This window comes from Podarcis bocagei (assembly GCF_964188305.1).
Source record: "Podarcis bocagei genome assembly, chromosome: 13".
In the NCBI taxonomy this organism is placed as follows: domain Eukaryota; kingdom Metazoa; phylum Chordata; class Lepidosauria; order Squamata; family Lacertidae; genus Podarcis; species Podarcis bocagei.
In genome coordinates, this window is record NC_138138.1 from 5,785,793 (window position 1) to 5,802,223 (window position 16,431).

At 45.5% G+C, this 16,431-nt stretch overlaps 1 protein-coding gene across 4 annotated transcripts in view; it reads left to right on the forward strand.

Annotated features, from left to right (window-relative positions):
• The window catches only part of GRB10 (growth factor receptor bound protein 10), a 91,932-nt gene that overhangs the window by 12,884 nt on the left and 62,617 nt on the right, over window positions 1–16,431 (forward strand). For 3 of the 4 annotated variants that reach the window (XM_081166434.1, XM_081166437.1, XM_081166436.1), the window contains exon 2: window positions 13,750–13,848. In XM_081166434.1, coding sequence (XP_081022560.1) covers window positions 13,798–13,848 — 51 coding nt within the window. In that variant the 5' untranslated portion in view covers window positions 13,750–13,797. Of the gene's footprint in view, window positions 1–13,749; window positions 13,849–16,431 lie in introns of those variants that run through there. The other variant, XM_081166435.1, reaches the window with a different exon arrangement.

A 16,431-nucleotide genomic window follows, 5' to 3' on the forward strand; every position in this document is an offset into this window, starting at 1 on the left:
ACATCTGGTGGGAGGGCGTTCCACAGGACGGGCGCCACTACCGAGAAGGCCCTCTGCCTGGTTCCCTGTAGCTTTGCTTCTCGCAATGAGGGAACTGCCAGAAGGAACTCGGCGCTGGACCTCAGTGTCCGGGTAGAACGATGGGGGTGGAGACGCTCCTTCAGGTATACTGGGCCGAGGCCGTTTAGGGCTTTAAAGGTCAGCACCAACACTTTGAATTGAGCTCGGAAATGTACTGGGAGCCAGTGTAGGTCTTTCAAGACCGGTGTTATGTAGTCTTGGTGACGAGTCTAGCTGCCGCATTCTGGATTAGTTGTAGTTTCCAGGTCACCTTCAAAGGTAGCCCCACGTAGAGCGCATTGCAGTGGTCCAAGCGGGAGATAACTAGAGCATGCACCACGAAGGAGTTGTGGGCCTGATTGGCGTTTTGGCAGTGGGAGATGGGGAAGGTTGAGTTCCGCTGCATCAAAGGCCCGGCAACCAGTGGCTAACCAGATGCCCACGGGAAGCCCACGCAGCCCTCCTGCTATTGTTCCCTAGCACCTGGCTTTCAGAAGTCTGCCTCCTCTGATGCTGGAGGTTGCCTGCAGTTGTCATAACTGCAAGCAAGCCACGATGGTCCCCTATCATCCATTGATATATCTAGGTCTCTTGGAAAGCAGTCCATTTTGGTGACCATCTCTGCATCTTTGTGAGAATGAATTCCATAGCTCTGTGTATATTCCACCATTTGCTTTCAGTGCATGACTCCAGGTCCTGGTATTAAAAGACATCTGAAGGGAAGTTTTTAATATTTAATGCTGTACTGTTTTTAACATTTGATTGGGAGCCGCCCAGAGTGGCTGGGGAGACTCAGCCAGATGGGCGGGGTATAAATAATAAATTATTATTATTATTTATTATTACGAAAGAGGAAAAAACTTATCTGTATGCACTTTCTCCACAACATGCATTATTGTATACACTTCTCACCGGTGCTAGAAACGGGGGCTGGATACTAGACACATCAAAGAAGCGTTTCAGTTTAAAGCAATGTAAGTTTAAATAGGGAAAACAGTTAGAGAAAAATGGGACTCCACTTCGCAATCTGGTGGCACAGTGTTGTATCGCACATACGGTGCATATAAATCGCTTTTTTTTTACCAGTCTAGCTGAGTCCCAAGATAGAAAAGCTAGGAACCAAATGGCTCCTGGGACCTGGGTTGTGGGCGCTAAAACAATTGTCTAGTCGCCATTGGGGTGTGTGCAGGCTCGGCAACACTTTTTATATATTATTTTGATAAGCATGAAGTAATACAAAATTCTCATAAGTGACACGTTGTTAATATCACATTTTTAACAGAAATTGTTAATACAGTGGTACCTTGGGTTACAGACGCTTCAGGTTACAGACTCCGCTAACCCAGAAATAGTACCTCAGGTTAAGAACTTTGCATCAGGATGAGAACAGAAATCGTGCGGTGGCGGCGGGAGGCCCCATTAGCTAAAGTGGTGCTTCAGGTTAAGAACAGTTTTAGGTTAAGAACAGACCTCCAGAACAAATTAAGTTCTTAACCCGAGGTACCACTGTACATGTTTAATTTGGTGTTTATAATAAAAATATTGGTACCATACTTCAGTTTTCAAAACACTCTACAGTGGTGCCTCTCAAGACGAAATTAATCCGTTCCGCGAGTCTCTTCGTCTTGCGGTTTTTTCGTTTTGCGAAGCACGACTATTAGCGGCTATTAGCGGCTTAGCAGCTATTAACGGCTTAGCGGCTTTAAGAAAAAGGAAACAAACCTGCAAGAACTCGCAAGACATTTCGTCTTGCGAAGCAAGCCCATAGGGAAATTCGTCTTGCGGAACGACTCAAAAAACGGAAAACTCTTTCGTCTTGCGCGTTTTTCGTCTTGCGAGGTACCACTGTACTCTTTATTGTTAAACTCCTTAACATATTGTCTCTCTTTTTCAGCCGGGGGCCAGTCCACTGTCCCTCAGACCTTGTGGGGGACCGGACTATATTTTGAAGAAAAAAATGAACGAATTCCTATGCCCCACAAATAACTCAGAGATGCATTTTAAATAAAAGGACACTTTCTACTCATGTAAAAACACGCTGATTCCCAGACCATTGGCGGGCTGAATCTAGTCCCCGGGCCTTAGTTTGCCTACCCATGCCTTAGCATATACTTTGAGTCTTCAAAGCACATACATTTCAGTTAATCCTTGAATATCAGCCAAGCACAAAAAATGACACCCAGACTTTTTGAGGTGCTCGCAAGTGGAAAACCTTTAGGCTCAAAATGCCCCTGGCGCCCTGCTAATTTTGAACCCTGCCCCTCACCATAGCTAATGATGAACCCTAGCAGGGACCACAGCGTTACTTCTTTCTTTCTTTCTTTAGTTCTTACGCCATTAAATTACATGGAGCAGTAATCACCGTATTTTTCGCTCTATAAGACGCACCAGACCACAAGACGCACCTAGTTTTTGGAGGAGGAAAACAAGAAAAAAAATATTCTGAATCTCAGAAGCCAGAACAGCAAGAGGGATCGCTGCGCAGTGAAAGCAGCAATCCCTCTTGCTGTTCTGGCTTCTGGGATAGCTGCGCAGCCTGCATTCGCTCCATAAGGCGCACACACATTTCCCCTTACTTTTTAGGAGGGTAATTTCTTTTGAGCAGTAAGGTTTAGACAAGTAGCGTAGCTGTTGCAGTAAAGTGATTTTTCCGGGGGGAGGGTGCCAGTGGGACGCATGGGACCCTAAATATTCCTCTGTCTGTGTTGCATGCCTGCTCTCCTTCCAGCAGAACTCTTGGCCCTGGATCTGCGGATTTGCCTTGCCCTGAGTTGAGAGCATTGGTGGAACAGCCAAGTACGGCCTCCTTTGGCAGCAACAACACTCCAGAGTCTTTGAGCACAGGCTGTTCTGCAACGTGAGATCTTTAACAGGAAACGTCAGGGATTGAACCTGGGATTTTCTGTTGACAAAACTTGTGCTTTATCGTTGCGCCATGGGCCTTTCCCTCAACCACGCGTGGCAAATGGCCTTGCCTTCTCCACAGTCACTGGGAAATATCGGCTACTTTCTCCCCCTTTTGGCCAGTGACATGGGGTGGTTTATCTGCAGCCCTAAATAGATCTGATCCAGCATGTTGGACATAATGACTCGTAAAAGTTTTGTTTAATAAACACGAACCATTACTTGCTGTATAAATATCTCAGAAGTTTTCTGGTAGCCCAAAGTAGGAGGAATGAAACATTTGGTAAAGGGGAAACACTCAAAATGTACTTAGCAGGGTTTAAATGTTTAGATTCAAATTCAAAGCTGTACTTGGAAATTATTTTGATTGGCTTACCTGTATTGACATACAGTATAAGTCTACAATAGTTGCGCATATGCAATAACAGACAGATCTCTGCTCCTAGGAATTTTTGATCTGTAGTTGTCAGTCAGGGAAGTGTAGTGAAGGAGGGAAAGGCATGCCTAGCAAAGGGCATGAATAAGAGCAAAGGGTCTTAAATTTGGTTATCGTTGGAAATGGGAATTAAGCATCGAAAAAGGAGTGGAGAGACTTGAATTGCATTCACATGCTCAGTAGCATATACCGTATTTTTCGCTCTATAAGACGCACCAGACCACAAGACGCACCTAGTTTTTGGAGGAGGAAGACAAGAAAAAATATATTCTGAATCTCAGAAGCCAGAACAGCAAGAGGGATCACTGCGCAGTGAAAGCAACAATCCCTCTTGCTGCTCTGGCTTCTGGGATAGCTGCGCAGCCTGCATTCGCTCCATAAGACGCACACACATTTCCCCTTACTTTTTAGGAGGGAAAAAGTGAGTCTTATAGAGCAAAAAATACGGTAATTCCTTTACACTTAAGGGTGGGTAATGAAGGTTTTGCAAATGTGTAGCATGCTACTTTTAGTACACCTGAAGAGCAGTGTACATAAAAAATTATATGTGCTTCCAAGTCACCAGAAAACTTAATAACCACGTTGCATTCTTTAGTATTCATCCTCGTAGTACAATCTGAGTACTATTGTGTTTTGATTTGCATGAAAACAATCTATTTCTGAATTTTCTCAGAAAAATAATAATAGTGGAAAGATTTCCAGCACACATTGCTTTGTGTTGGACGGGCGAAGGCGTTAGAAGAGCAGTATTATCTGACGTTTGACCATACCTCTTGGTCAGCGTTCGAAATTCACCCATCGCCATTGGCTCTCTGCGACTCGGGAGCGCCCCCTGGTGACCAAGTCAGGATTTCCAGTCATGTGGTTTGCGACCAAAATCTCCTTTCCCTGGGCAGAGGGAACATTTTTCATTGTTGTACAATTTGCATAAGTAAGCAAACTCTGAAGAAGGGGTAGGGGGCACTGGGCAGAAAGGGAGATCTGGCAGATTTTCATCCCTCCCCTTAAATCTCACACTTTGCAGATAGAAACACATTGCGGTTTGCAAACCAATAGATTGCTTCTCTCTTGCAGGGTGGGGACGGGGAGCAAGAAGAGATCTTGCAGATTTTCACCCCTCCAGTTTTTCTGTGAGACACGTTGAAGTTTGCAAACAAACACAAGCTCCAAACTGTTAAATCAGTTTATTGCTTGTGGGGCTTCTTCTCAAAAGCGAAATGGCTCTGGCAGTAAAGAAGTCCCACTTTTTTTGCTTTCCCTCTCATTTCTTCTCATAATAATATGTTTGCTGGCTTGCTTGGAAGAATAAAGGTTTGTCCCCTTTATTTGAATTTTGCTGTATCGTTTTTTCTAGGAATGGAGGTTGTGTGAGTGAGATGTACTGGGTGTGTGTGGTCTGTTTTTTTAACCCAGTCTGCAGCACGAGACACGGCATCTTTCTAGACCTTTTTGGAGATGAGTTAGCAAAGTCTGCTGATGACACCAAATTGTTCAGGGTAGTTTTTAACTAAAAGAGGCTGTGATCTCTCCAAACCAAAAGGATCTCTCCAAACTGAGTGAATGAGCCGGACAAACGCCAGCTCCCTCGGCTTGAAAGCCAGATGAGCTCTGTACCCGATAGTCACCTTTTACTGGACCTAACCTTTGCCTTAGTGGTTGGAGTGTCTGTAGGACTAGAACCTGGGAGACCTGGGTTCAAATCCCCTCTCAGCCATGAAGTTCATTGGCTGTTATTGTCCTATACATATCTAAATTCAAGTCCCATTGTGCTCTCTGTATGACGTGTTTTGTTATGGCTGGCTCAAACTCTCCAAATTGCAAAAAAAATATAAAAAATAACCAAATAAGTTTTCTACGCAAAGTTGTTCACAAATTTATAAAGATACAGGTTTTGGCAAACTACCCCTCTAATTGGGTACAAGAGGTTTTTTAGTTTTGCTAGAATGAAACTGCAGTCACATCTCTTATAGACTGCTTTTCCACTTGATTGCTTCTGTATTTTAAAAGAGCTTTTGTTTTGCGCACAGCATTTATTCCATCTTCAGCTAGAACCCCCACCTTGTCTTCATTTGCTTTGTAATCTTGTTTTTAAAAACTGCGCCTAGACATATAGTTGTGGCCACCATAATTTAGGTTTAAGGTGCCATTTGGCTCCTTGCTTTTATATCTCTGTTTCTAAGGCTGCTCTTTTGTGTTGGCCTTGAGACGGGGAGAGCAGGATGTCCTCATTGCCTGGCTCAGGGCACCAAGCAGTAGTAATCATATTGTGGCAGTGACGTAATGAGAGAAGCTTGCCAAGTCTAAACAATTTCAAGAATCCCCAAATGTAAATACTGTGCCGTCAAAGATAGTTCAACAGAAATTCCAAGCAAATCGTACTTTGGCACGTCTGGAACCCTAAAGAATATTTTTGCAAGGCGAAGAATTCACTGGGGCTGTTTCGCTAAAAGGCTTTTGATCCTATAGATAGGCAAAGTGAACCAACACCTTTAGTTGTATGCAGGCATCTTGGGTGTGGTTTTGGCTCTGAATTTAGGGGTGCAAAGTTAATGAACTTAATTAAGTCTGTGTGCTTTAATCAGCAGATTAATTGGCTAAAGTATTAGTTGGAGGGGAATGAGTGTTGGTGGGGCTGGGGTTTAAGGTCCCTTGAGATTATTTTAGTCTTTGCCCCCTTACTTCAATGGGAAAGGAAAAAGGAAAATGTTAAAGACCATTGCAGAGTCTGCGAGGGTTTGATGAACTAGGATTTTTAACATCCTTCCAAATAGTGCAAACCTGTTGTGTTGCAGGCCTTGGTGAATAAATTCCTGCTCACCTGTCCCTGAACTTCAGCAGGACAATGCTATAGCGCAGTTGCCTTCTTGTCCCGAATGTTGTGGGTTAGGGCCAGGTATTCAGGAAGGTATTCATCTGGCACCAAATTTGAATGGTACAATGCAAGGAAGGGAAGGAAGGCAATATACATTCAGGTTGAGGCCACCAATATATTGGTAAATTGTCTGAAACTGTGTTGAAATTGTGTTGGGGTTCAGATGGCAATGCCGGTTTCAGACAATTTGAGCTGGTGATACGTCATGCCAGGCATGCAGATGGCAAAGCTGCAGGCAGGAAGATGGAGTCTGAGAAGGTTCTGGCACCTTCTCAGGCTCCTTCTGCCTGCCTGCACCTTTGAGGAATTCCCCATACCTCCTGCTCACATGAGCCAGAGCGATATGGGGGCTCATTCAGCTGAGGTGCAGGAGTCTTCTCTTAAACAATTCTCTCCCCCCCCCCACATTTCCTCTGGAAGAAGTGCCCTCTGTTTTTGGCTCCTGGGGGCAGTGAGCACGCTAAGTCCTTGTCAGGCTCTCTTGGGTTGTCTTTCTCTTTATTAGTTTGTGAAATTAAGACTTTTGCATACCTGGGGAGTTCCTATCTGTGGTTGGCTATGCTGTGGGAAATTGATCAGGTTCAATATTAGAATAAGTGGGGACCTGTAACAAAACGCTCATGGGTGTCTACAGACAATATGTCTGCAGAAACTATTAGTCAGTCTGCCCCATGCAGACCAATGTAAGTCAACAGCATGAGAGGAGAAGAGAAGGAGACAACTCTCGCTCTGTTTACAGAATCTTCCCTGAAGATTTACTTGGAGGCAACTCCTACACAAGGTTGGCAAATGGCTATTTAAAAGTCTGGATTGGGCAACTTAAACAAGAGTTCTAGCAACTGCCTTTATAATCACTATATAGTAATCACTATGTTATAATCACTATACAGAGGTCACTTTCAGACATTGAGAATTACAGTTGCGGTGTGTGTGTGTGTGTTTGCATGTCACCTTGCACAGTTACGGCTCAAGAAGAAAATGGCAGGATGGTTGTGTTGCACTCACAGGCCACCCCAAACTAGCATAGGCTTAGGGTTACATATGGGTGCTGCTCCCATGGTGCTAAGAAAGCTCGGCCACTTGTTTTCATGTCCGCTCATCATACGCCTGCCTGATGGGTTTGTTACTGAAGCTACAGAAGATGTATCTTGGTCACAGTCGGAGGTCCTTGGCTTGTGCTGTAGACATAAGCCATGGTGGGTCTCCCCAGGCTTAAGTCCCTTGAGCAAACTCTGGGGCCTGTTTTGCCCACAACCTTTCTGCTTTATTGTGTACTCGTTATTTGGGTTGGTAGAGGTTTTGCTCAAAGGAAGGTGAGGCAAGCCCCCCCCCCCCCAAGTTCATTGTGGGTTGTCTGTTGCATCATATTGTGCATCATATTTAATCTGCAGGAACCATGAATGACGTGCAAATTAGATACCCAGAGCCTTTGCATAGGCCACTGTGAGTGCTATTTAAAGGAACAGCCTCTACTTGCTAAGTGCCTTCAATTGTAAAAGAAAATCTGCAGCAATTGGTGATTTATGGCTGGCTTATTGTTTTCAAAACTTATTCACCCTTAGAAACTGCCTTGACTAAATTTTCATTCTGCTGCTTGGTCATGATTTCCATTTGAAGAGTTCAGTGCCTCTTTTTTTTTTTTAAGGAAAAGCACAACCCTGATTAATGGAATTGTCACCTTTCAATCTTGGGGTACAAAAATTGACGACAGTCCTGCGTTGTGGATTACTCAATAGTGACATTTGAGCTCTTTCTTGGCAATATTCTGTCAGTGTGGTAACTGAGAACTGTTGCTGCAACCGGGTCCCTCATTATTTCCTAACTATTATGCCTCCCCTGCCAAATCCTTTCCACAGTTCTCATAGATGCCCTACATCCCCTCACCTTCGGCAATACAGTGGTGTCTTTTTGGCCACATGTCTCCTTTTGAGTGTCAGGGATGCGGGTGGCGCTGTGGGTTAAACCACAGAGCCTAGGGCTTGCTGATCAGAAGGTCGGCGGTTCAAATTCCCGCAATGGGGTGAGCTCCCGTTGCTCTGTCCCAGCTCCTGCCAATCTAGCAGTTCAAAAGCACACCAGAGCAAGTAGATAAATGGGTACCACTCCGGCAGGAAGGTAAACGGCATTTCCATGCGCTGCTCTGGTTTGCCAGAAGTGGCTTAGTCATGCTGGCCACATGACCTGGAAACTGTCTGCGGACAAACGCTGGCTCCCTCGGCCCATAGAGCAAGATGAGCGCTGCAACCCCAGAGTCGTCCACAACTGGACCTAACGGTCAGGGGTACCTTTACCTCCTTTTGAGTAGTCCTGATGGAGGCACATTAGGCAATTTCAACTTGGAATCCGATTGTGTCTCTCCCACGCTGCTCTCCTCCTTGCCAGATCCATGCTACGTAACTGGAGTGCAAGACCTAGATGATGCTTCCTTTAGTAAATCTGCCTCTAGGACTAGCCATTGCCCCTTGGCTTTTTTGTCTGAAGGACAACCATATTTTTAGTCTTAACACATTCATGCAGAAAAGCCCTTATCTTGTGGGGGGAGACCCTCACTTTAGCATAGAGGTGGGAATTCTGTCATCTTTCCCACGGAAATGATCACAGTTTATTTTTGTGCCTGTCCGATTCAGGACACTTGGCTAGGAAAGGTCAGGGGGCAGATTCACGGGACAAACATCCCTGTTTTTTGTTTTTGTTTTACAGTGGCATAACTGTCACGGCTTTCTTCAAAGCATTCTGGGAATCGTAGTTGCTGATAATTCACTTTAATCCCCAGAACCTTTTCATTCTGCAGTGTAAATAGGCCCAGTTCATCTCTCTCTCTCTCTTTTTTGAAAGATTAGTAAAGTACCTTTGGGGAATTTCCATTGTGTTTTATCTTTTTTGAGATAATTTAAGTGTAGTAATGCTGAAGGACATGATGTGTTATCTTCAACATAACAGCAGTAAATAAGGCCACGCAACACAGATGCCAAATTAGGGGTGTGAGTCTCTGGCCATGTTGTTTGAGAAGGATAGAAGTTGCAAACAGTAATAGCACATATGAATGGTCATATTCATTTTCTCATATCCAAGGCAAAATGATGGTAGGCAGGTACCTGTCTTAGATTTTTAGGAATACCCAAGGCCAGATTTGGAGATGAAACTAAATAAAGCGATCTGTATGAAAGCAGCCACAACTGGCATTGGGAACCTTAAATACAGTGGTGCCTCGCAAGACGAAATTAATCCGTTCCGCGAGTCTCTTCGTCTTGCGGTTTTTCCGTCTTGCGAAGCACGGCTATTAGCGGTTTAGCGGCTATTAACGGCTTAGCGGCTTAGGGGCTTTAAGAAAAAGGAAACAAACTCGCAAGAACTCGCAAGACGTTTCGTCTTGCGAAGCAAGCCCATAGGGAAATTCGTCTTGCGGAACGACTCAAAAAACGGAAAACTCTTTCGTCTTGCGAGGCATTCGTCTTGCGAGGCATTCGTCTTGCGAGGTACCACTGTATGGGAAAGGGCCACCATAGCTTGGGAGCGGAAAGTCACAGGTTCAATCCTTGGTGGCCACTCCAGGCAGGCCTGGGAGAGTCACGTGCCTGGAACCCTGGAGAACCTTTACCTGCCTGAGCAGACAGTACTGAGCTGGGTGGACCAATGGCCTGACTCTGTGAGGCTGCTCCCTGTCTTGCTAATTTCCTGACACTTCCTCTCAGAAGGTTGCCCTATGACAATAAACGCTTGCAATTGCACAATGTGGGCATAGCATCGTGTTCTATTGGAATGTACTCGCATTATCTTTTGGTGTGCATTTTTATTTCTTTATTATGTCTATCTCCCGGCTTTTCCTTGGAGGAGCTCAGTGTGATCTCATAGGTTAGTCATTTCCATTTCGTTTCAAGAAATGGAAGAGTCCCGAGCTGCAAGAGGTTGGGCAGAAAGGGAGCATGGGCGGACGCGCCTTGACTTTCCCGTGGTCATTGCGAACCGGAGGTTAGAGCCAAGGCCTCGCCTTGTGACCGAATGGTGGACTTGGACCAGGAAGCGTGTGATATAACAATGAAATGGGTTACTGAAGGAATAGGCTAGGTTCTGTTTGAACTTGGGTTAATCGTTGCCTGATTTCTGTAATTTTAGAAAGCTGTATGAGGCGTTAATGTTCATTTCCTCATGCATATTCCCCTCTGGAAGCTGAAGCGTTCATCCACCAGATCTGTAGCCTCTGCCAGAGAAAGTGGTCTCTGACTGACGATGTCAGTGGCTTCCAGCTCCTGTCCCTGGATCTGACTTGGAACCAAGGGGCACTGATGGATCCGTGTCAGGAGGGTCTTGCTGGTGACACTACCTTGGGTCAAGCAACCCTGAACCTTGCAGGCCCCTGTTCAGTTGTGTCTTCAAATAGATAGATGTTTGGAGTGTAGATGGTTGTCACATGGCACAGCTGCTTCCCAAGGATTCCTCCTGCCAGATCCTTTCCGAAGGGACCAGTTGTTCTGAGCACTTTTGCACCAGAGGACCCTGTCCAACTGTGATCCTGCACAGCTCACCTTGGAAGAAGAAGAGAATTGTCAGCAGCAGTCTGTCCTGTGCATGCATTGTAGAAAGGCCTGGCATGATGCGCTTAAGTCATGTGCTCTCCTGTCTCTTCCTGACATTTTACTACCGCTTATTTTGATCTTTCCCATGTTTTTCAAATGTATTTATTTATTTTTCAGTTGCCTGCATAAGGTCGTGTAAGAAAACATGAGCGTAACTTGTGGGCTTAATGCAGGCACAGGCAAACTTGGCCCTCCAGATGTTTTGGGACTACAACTCCCATGATCCCTAGCTAGCAGGACCAGTGGTCAGGGATGATGGGAATTGACTGGCAGAGGTTCTCCGGGGTTTCAGTCAGGCACCTCCTGCTAGTCCTGCCTGGAGATCCTGGGGCTTTAGCCTTTGCCCTTCTGCATGCAAAAAGCAGATAGCCTACCACTGAGCTGCTACCACTGGCCATTTTCTGCAGCCCCGTTGCCTAAGATCCCTTGACTGGAGATGCGAAAGAATTGTAGCTGGCACATTCTGAATGCAAATCCTGTGCGGTGCCACTGAGTTATGGCTCTGTCTCCTTTGACTGTTCCTTGCTTCATCTGAGTTTGTGAGGAGATGGGTGCTTAGGAACAGTCTGTGCTGGAGGAGAGGTCCCCTGAAAACGGTAGTTCTCTCAGTTATTTGTTGTCAGAGGCTACAGGCCTCTTGTCTAGACCTTGAGATGAAGGCATCGGCTCCCCTTTTAACTGTGTCAGCTTAACCAGAAGAATGGGTTGCAAGTACAGTACTTCAGAGGCACATGCTGCCTTCTAGAACATTTTGTTCTGAAACTGCGCATTCAGGTGGCCTAGGAAAGGGCCTTCTTCGCATACAGTGGTGCCTCGCAAGACGAAATTAATCCGTTCCGCGAGTCTCTTCGTCTAGCGGTTTTTTGTCTTGCGAAGCAACCCTATTAGCGGCTTAGCGGATTAGCGCTATTAGCGGCTATTAGCGGTTTAGCGGCTATTAAAGGCTTAGTGGATTAGCGGCTAAAAGGCTATTAGTGGCTTAGCAGCTTAGAAAAAGGGGGGGGGGAGCGGAAAAAAAACCGGAACACTTGCAAGACGTTTTCGTCTTGCAAAGCAAGCCCATAGGGAAATTCGTCTTGCGAAGCAGCTCAAAAACGGAAAACCCTTTCGTCTAGCGGGCTTTCCATCTTGTGAGGCATTCGTCTTGCGGGGCACCACTGTACTCTTATTGTTTTGGTGGGAATACTCATATGTGACCCAGTGGGGCTGGCACTGAAGATGGCAGTTCGTCTCTTCCTCTAATGTTTTGGCACTCTTACCATTGCATGACACCCTTGCACGAATGGGGATACTTTCAGAAATAGTCCTCATTGCATGTACAGTGGTACCTCGGGTTACATACGCTTCAGGTTACAGACTCTGCTAACCCAGAAATAGTGCTTCAGGTTAAGAACTTTGCTTCAGGATGAGAACAGAAATCGTGCTCCGGCGGCGTGGCAGCAGCAGGAGTCCCCATTAGCTAAAGTGGTGCTTCAGGTTAAGAACAGTTTCAGGTTAAGTACGGACCTCCGGAACGAATTAAGTACTTAACCCGAGGTACCACTGTAATGTGTAGTTGCTCACTGATATTTTTTAAGGGTGGGAAGGTGCCTGTCCCCTCCTTTTTTTACTAGGCAATCAACCCTATGCATGCTTGCTTCTGTCCCCACTGCATTTAGTGGAGCTTATGCCAAGGTTAGGATGCGGGTGGCGCTGTGGTCTAAACCACAGAGCCTAGGGCTTGCTGATCGGAAGGTCGGCGGTTCGATTCCCTGTGACGGGGTAAGCTCCTGTTGCTCAGTCCCAGCTCCTGCCAACCTAGCAGTTCGAAAGCATGCCAAAAAGTGCAAGGAGATAAATAGGTACCGCTCCGGTGAGAAGGTAAGCGGCGTCTCCATGTGCTGCTCTGGTTTTGCCAGAAATGTGTTAGTCATGCAGGCCACATGACCTGGAAGCTGTACGCCGGCTCCCTCGGCCAGTAAAGCGAGATGAGCTTTACCGCAACTCCAGAGTCATTCGTGACTGGACTTAACTGTCAGGGGTCCTTTACTTTTACCTCCTTTGTATGCCAAGGTTAGGATGTGTAGGATTGCAGACAAAATCTGCTTATAATTATAAGAAATGTGAGAATAATTGCATTCATAAGCCTTTTTCTGCATGACTTTATAGAAGTTTCTTTCCTAGCAGAATTGTGAAAAGCAGTTGACCAAGAAGTGTACTCCTAAATGGAGCTCTTTCGAGGTGATTGTCAGCTAAACAGAGAAGCTGTGTGTTTAGTTATTGAATCCAGGCATCCAGCAGACTAGGTGATGTGCTTTATATTGCGCATATGCCTGCGTTTACTGTGAACGATATCAGTGCAAAAGCTTTGCTGCCTATTGCTTCTAAGCGGATTACACTGTTGCACATGCAGATCATAGGAATTTGTAGGCAAAGAGCACCTCTACCTACAGTGGTAGGACTCAGTAGTTTAAAAATAAAATAAATTTCTACCTTTCGAATGTTTCGTAGGTTTATAAGTAGTCGTTTGTCAGATCTCTTGTGGTAAGTCAGAAGACTCTCCAAGTGATTAGGCAGGGAATCCTTGTTGTAATTTTTTTTTTTTGGGGGGGGTTCTTTTGTATGCAGAATTTGTTGTGCTCTGCATGACTTACAGAAGTATGTAGGTGTTTGGGCAAGTCAGGTATGCTAGTAAAATTTTATGTGGGCTAGCAGCTGTTATGGGCTTTATTCCAGTCCTTCTGTTATGCAATAAAATAACCTGACTGCTGGGCTCCCAATATTACTTCCATACTGTGATTGGCAGAAAGGCGCAGGCCTTTCTCTTCGCCTCTCTGTCCCTCCATCTCCAAGTTGTTTGCCATATTAACAATTTGTCAACACCTCCAGCACAGTTTTCTCACCATCTTGTTTTTATACTGCAGGTGCCGCAAAGCAGTAGATGTAATTTTGAAGATATTCTGAAGGCACAAATGGCTTTAGCTGGCTGCCCAGACTCCTTTTTGCACCATCCTTACCGAATAGTAAGTTATAACTTAAATATATTTAAAATGCATGGAATCCAGCTGTAGTGGTGGAGTAAAGCCTGTTTACTGAGCTGAGTAACTCACTAGTTAGCCTTAATTACGTCAGTGGCCTGGATCAGATTTAAAGGGAACCCAGGCTTTCCTGCTATATCAGCGATTCATTGTGAGCCTTGGGCTCATGCGCTCATGCGCTCTTACTCTCAGCCTCATTTGCATGCCAGAGGAGATTGGAAGATTTCCCTTCCAATTTTAAGCAGACTGCAAACCAGGATCCAAAACCAGCTGCCAAACTAGAGCTTAAACAAACCATACTTCTCTGCGTTTGGACCTTGACACGGAACTGCAATTTGTTTAAAATGGGGAGCGAGATCCTCTAAACTCATTCTCCTGGCATTCAGAGGAGGAGAGATGGTAGCATTGGAACCCGAGGTGTGCACTGACTCATGTACAGATTGGGAAACCATAGTTTCGCACTATGGTAGACCCACAACTTACGCAGGATTTATTTACGTGATTGCAGCTTTGCATGGGTGGTGGGCGAATAAATAAATAGATGGAGAGCCGGGGGATGGGACAATCAGAAGGGGCTGTCCAAGATCTCAAGAGGGGCATGGCGGATGGCTCTTTCTGTGCCGGGTTTTCTTGACACTGAAAGTTTTTAAGCCCTCCATCTTTCTTACCGGGCTCTGGTAAGGTTACACAAGGCCTCTGGAAGGCTGTGGATTTACTATTCGCCAGCTAATATTTTTACTGGGCAAAGTGTATTATGTTTCAGACCTGCACAAGTTGTGACCCATTGAGCTGTGCATTGTGGCTCCGCTAGGCAGCAGAAGAATATCTTTGGTTTCCCCGGTCGGCCACCATGCGTGGCAGGAGGACTGTGCCTGGCTTTATGGGCTAACTTTAGCTGCTTTTTGTGCCCTGATGGCTAACCTGTACTACTAGGCCACTAAGTATTCAAAGACTGCTTTGGAAAATGAGTGGCTGGTCTTGGTGTTTTAAAAGCAAGCAGCCATTCCAGATCCGTTGTACATAGGATGACTCAGAAAGCGAGGGTGACTGAAGCCCTCAAAATTTACTTTGAAGGTCCTTCTCAAGGTGCTTTATTATGACATATTATGGTTTAGGCTATTTTCAGGGGAAATCATCACAGCTCTGTAAATAGTGAACCAATTTTGGGACACCCAGATCAGAGGCAAAGAGCAGTGCTACCAAAGGGGTATTCCTGCAACAGCAATATGGGTTGGTGGCTCCTGCTAGCTGTATCAAAACCAACAAAGGACTACCATGTAGGAGAGGCTACTTCAATCTTCACGGAAGCCATGAGGAGGCTGGCGCAAGACCGATGTTTCATGCTGGGGAGGAAGTTGAAAAAAGGTTATGGAGAAATGATAGTAATCTCAACCAGATACAAATGTTATGCTTCTGCTGGTGCTCTTGCTAACCACGAAAGCAACTGAAACATAGCCTGTAAAGCAGTGATGAGGAACTTGCAGGTCTGTTTAGGCCCAGTCTATGAGGCAGCTCCCTGCCAACCACACCTGATGTAATATGTGATTTGTAGTTTGTGGTAGCCAGGGACATGGCTGCAAAGGAACAAGCAGGGACTTAAAAGTTGCCACTTGTTTCTGTGCAAGCAGGGCTTCCCATCAGTGCTGGTAAGCAGGGGTCAGGAACTCCCTAGTCCTGCTTTCTGTTTTGAAAGATGGATAAAATTCAAACCATTTCCTCAAAATGGACTTTGAGGAGTCCATTTTGTAACCATGTAAACAAAATGGAAGGTGCACTCCCAGTGCCTATCAGCTGATTGGCACTGAAAGCGCATCTTCAGACAAGGTTGCTCTAACCACTAGTCAGCTGATCAGTAGTTATAGCAGCTTCCTTTAGACGTGGGACACGTATTAGGCATCCTTCAATTTGCAGCACTCGTGTCACCTTTCAGGGGTGAGATGAATGTTACTCAGATGCTGAGAGATTTGAGTGGCCCTATGTGTGGTATCTTAGGTACCAAAACGCTAATCATGCAAGGCTACGTGTGTTTACCAAAGACAAGAAGGATCTGCCCATCAAAAAGTGCTTTTGAGTTCTGTGTTGCACATGCTAATTAATCTCCAGGCTACAACTGGAACATATAAACACTGTTCTCTTGAACATACTTCCGCCTGGAAAGAGAAGTCTTTCTTACCAGTAATCTGGACAAGGTTGGTTGGTTGGTTGGCATCCGTCTGCCTTGGGAGACAATGGAAGACGGCTCCCAACCCCCCTGTAAATCGTGCCACACTCTGAAGTGAAGTTCCATGGCAGAGTAATAAACAAACACAATCAGACTTAATGAGACCTCTGAACACTTCTGAATTTGCCGAATCTTCTGTTTTCTCAGGATCACAATACAGTCGTATCTTGGATCCCGAATGCCCTGGAACTCAGACGTTTTGGTTCCTGAACGCTGCAAACCCGGAAATGATTGTTCCAGTCTGCAGACGTTCTTTTGGAACCTGAATGTCCCATGAGCTTCCTGCAGCCAATCAGAAGCCGTGATTTGGTTTTCGAACGTTTTAGAAGTTGAACAGACTTCTGGAA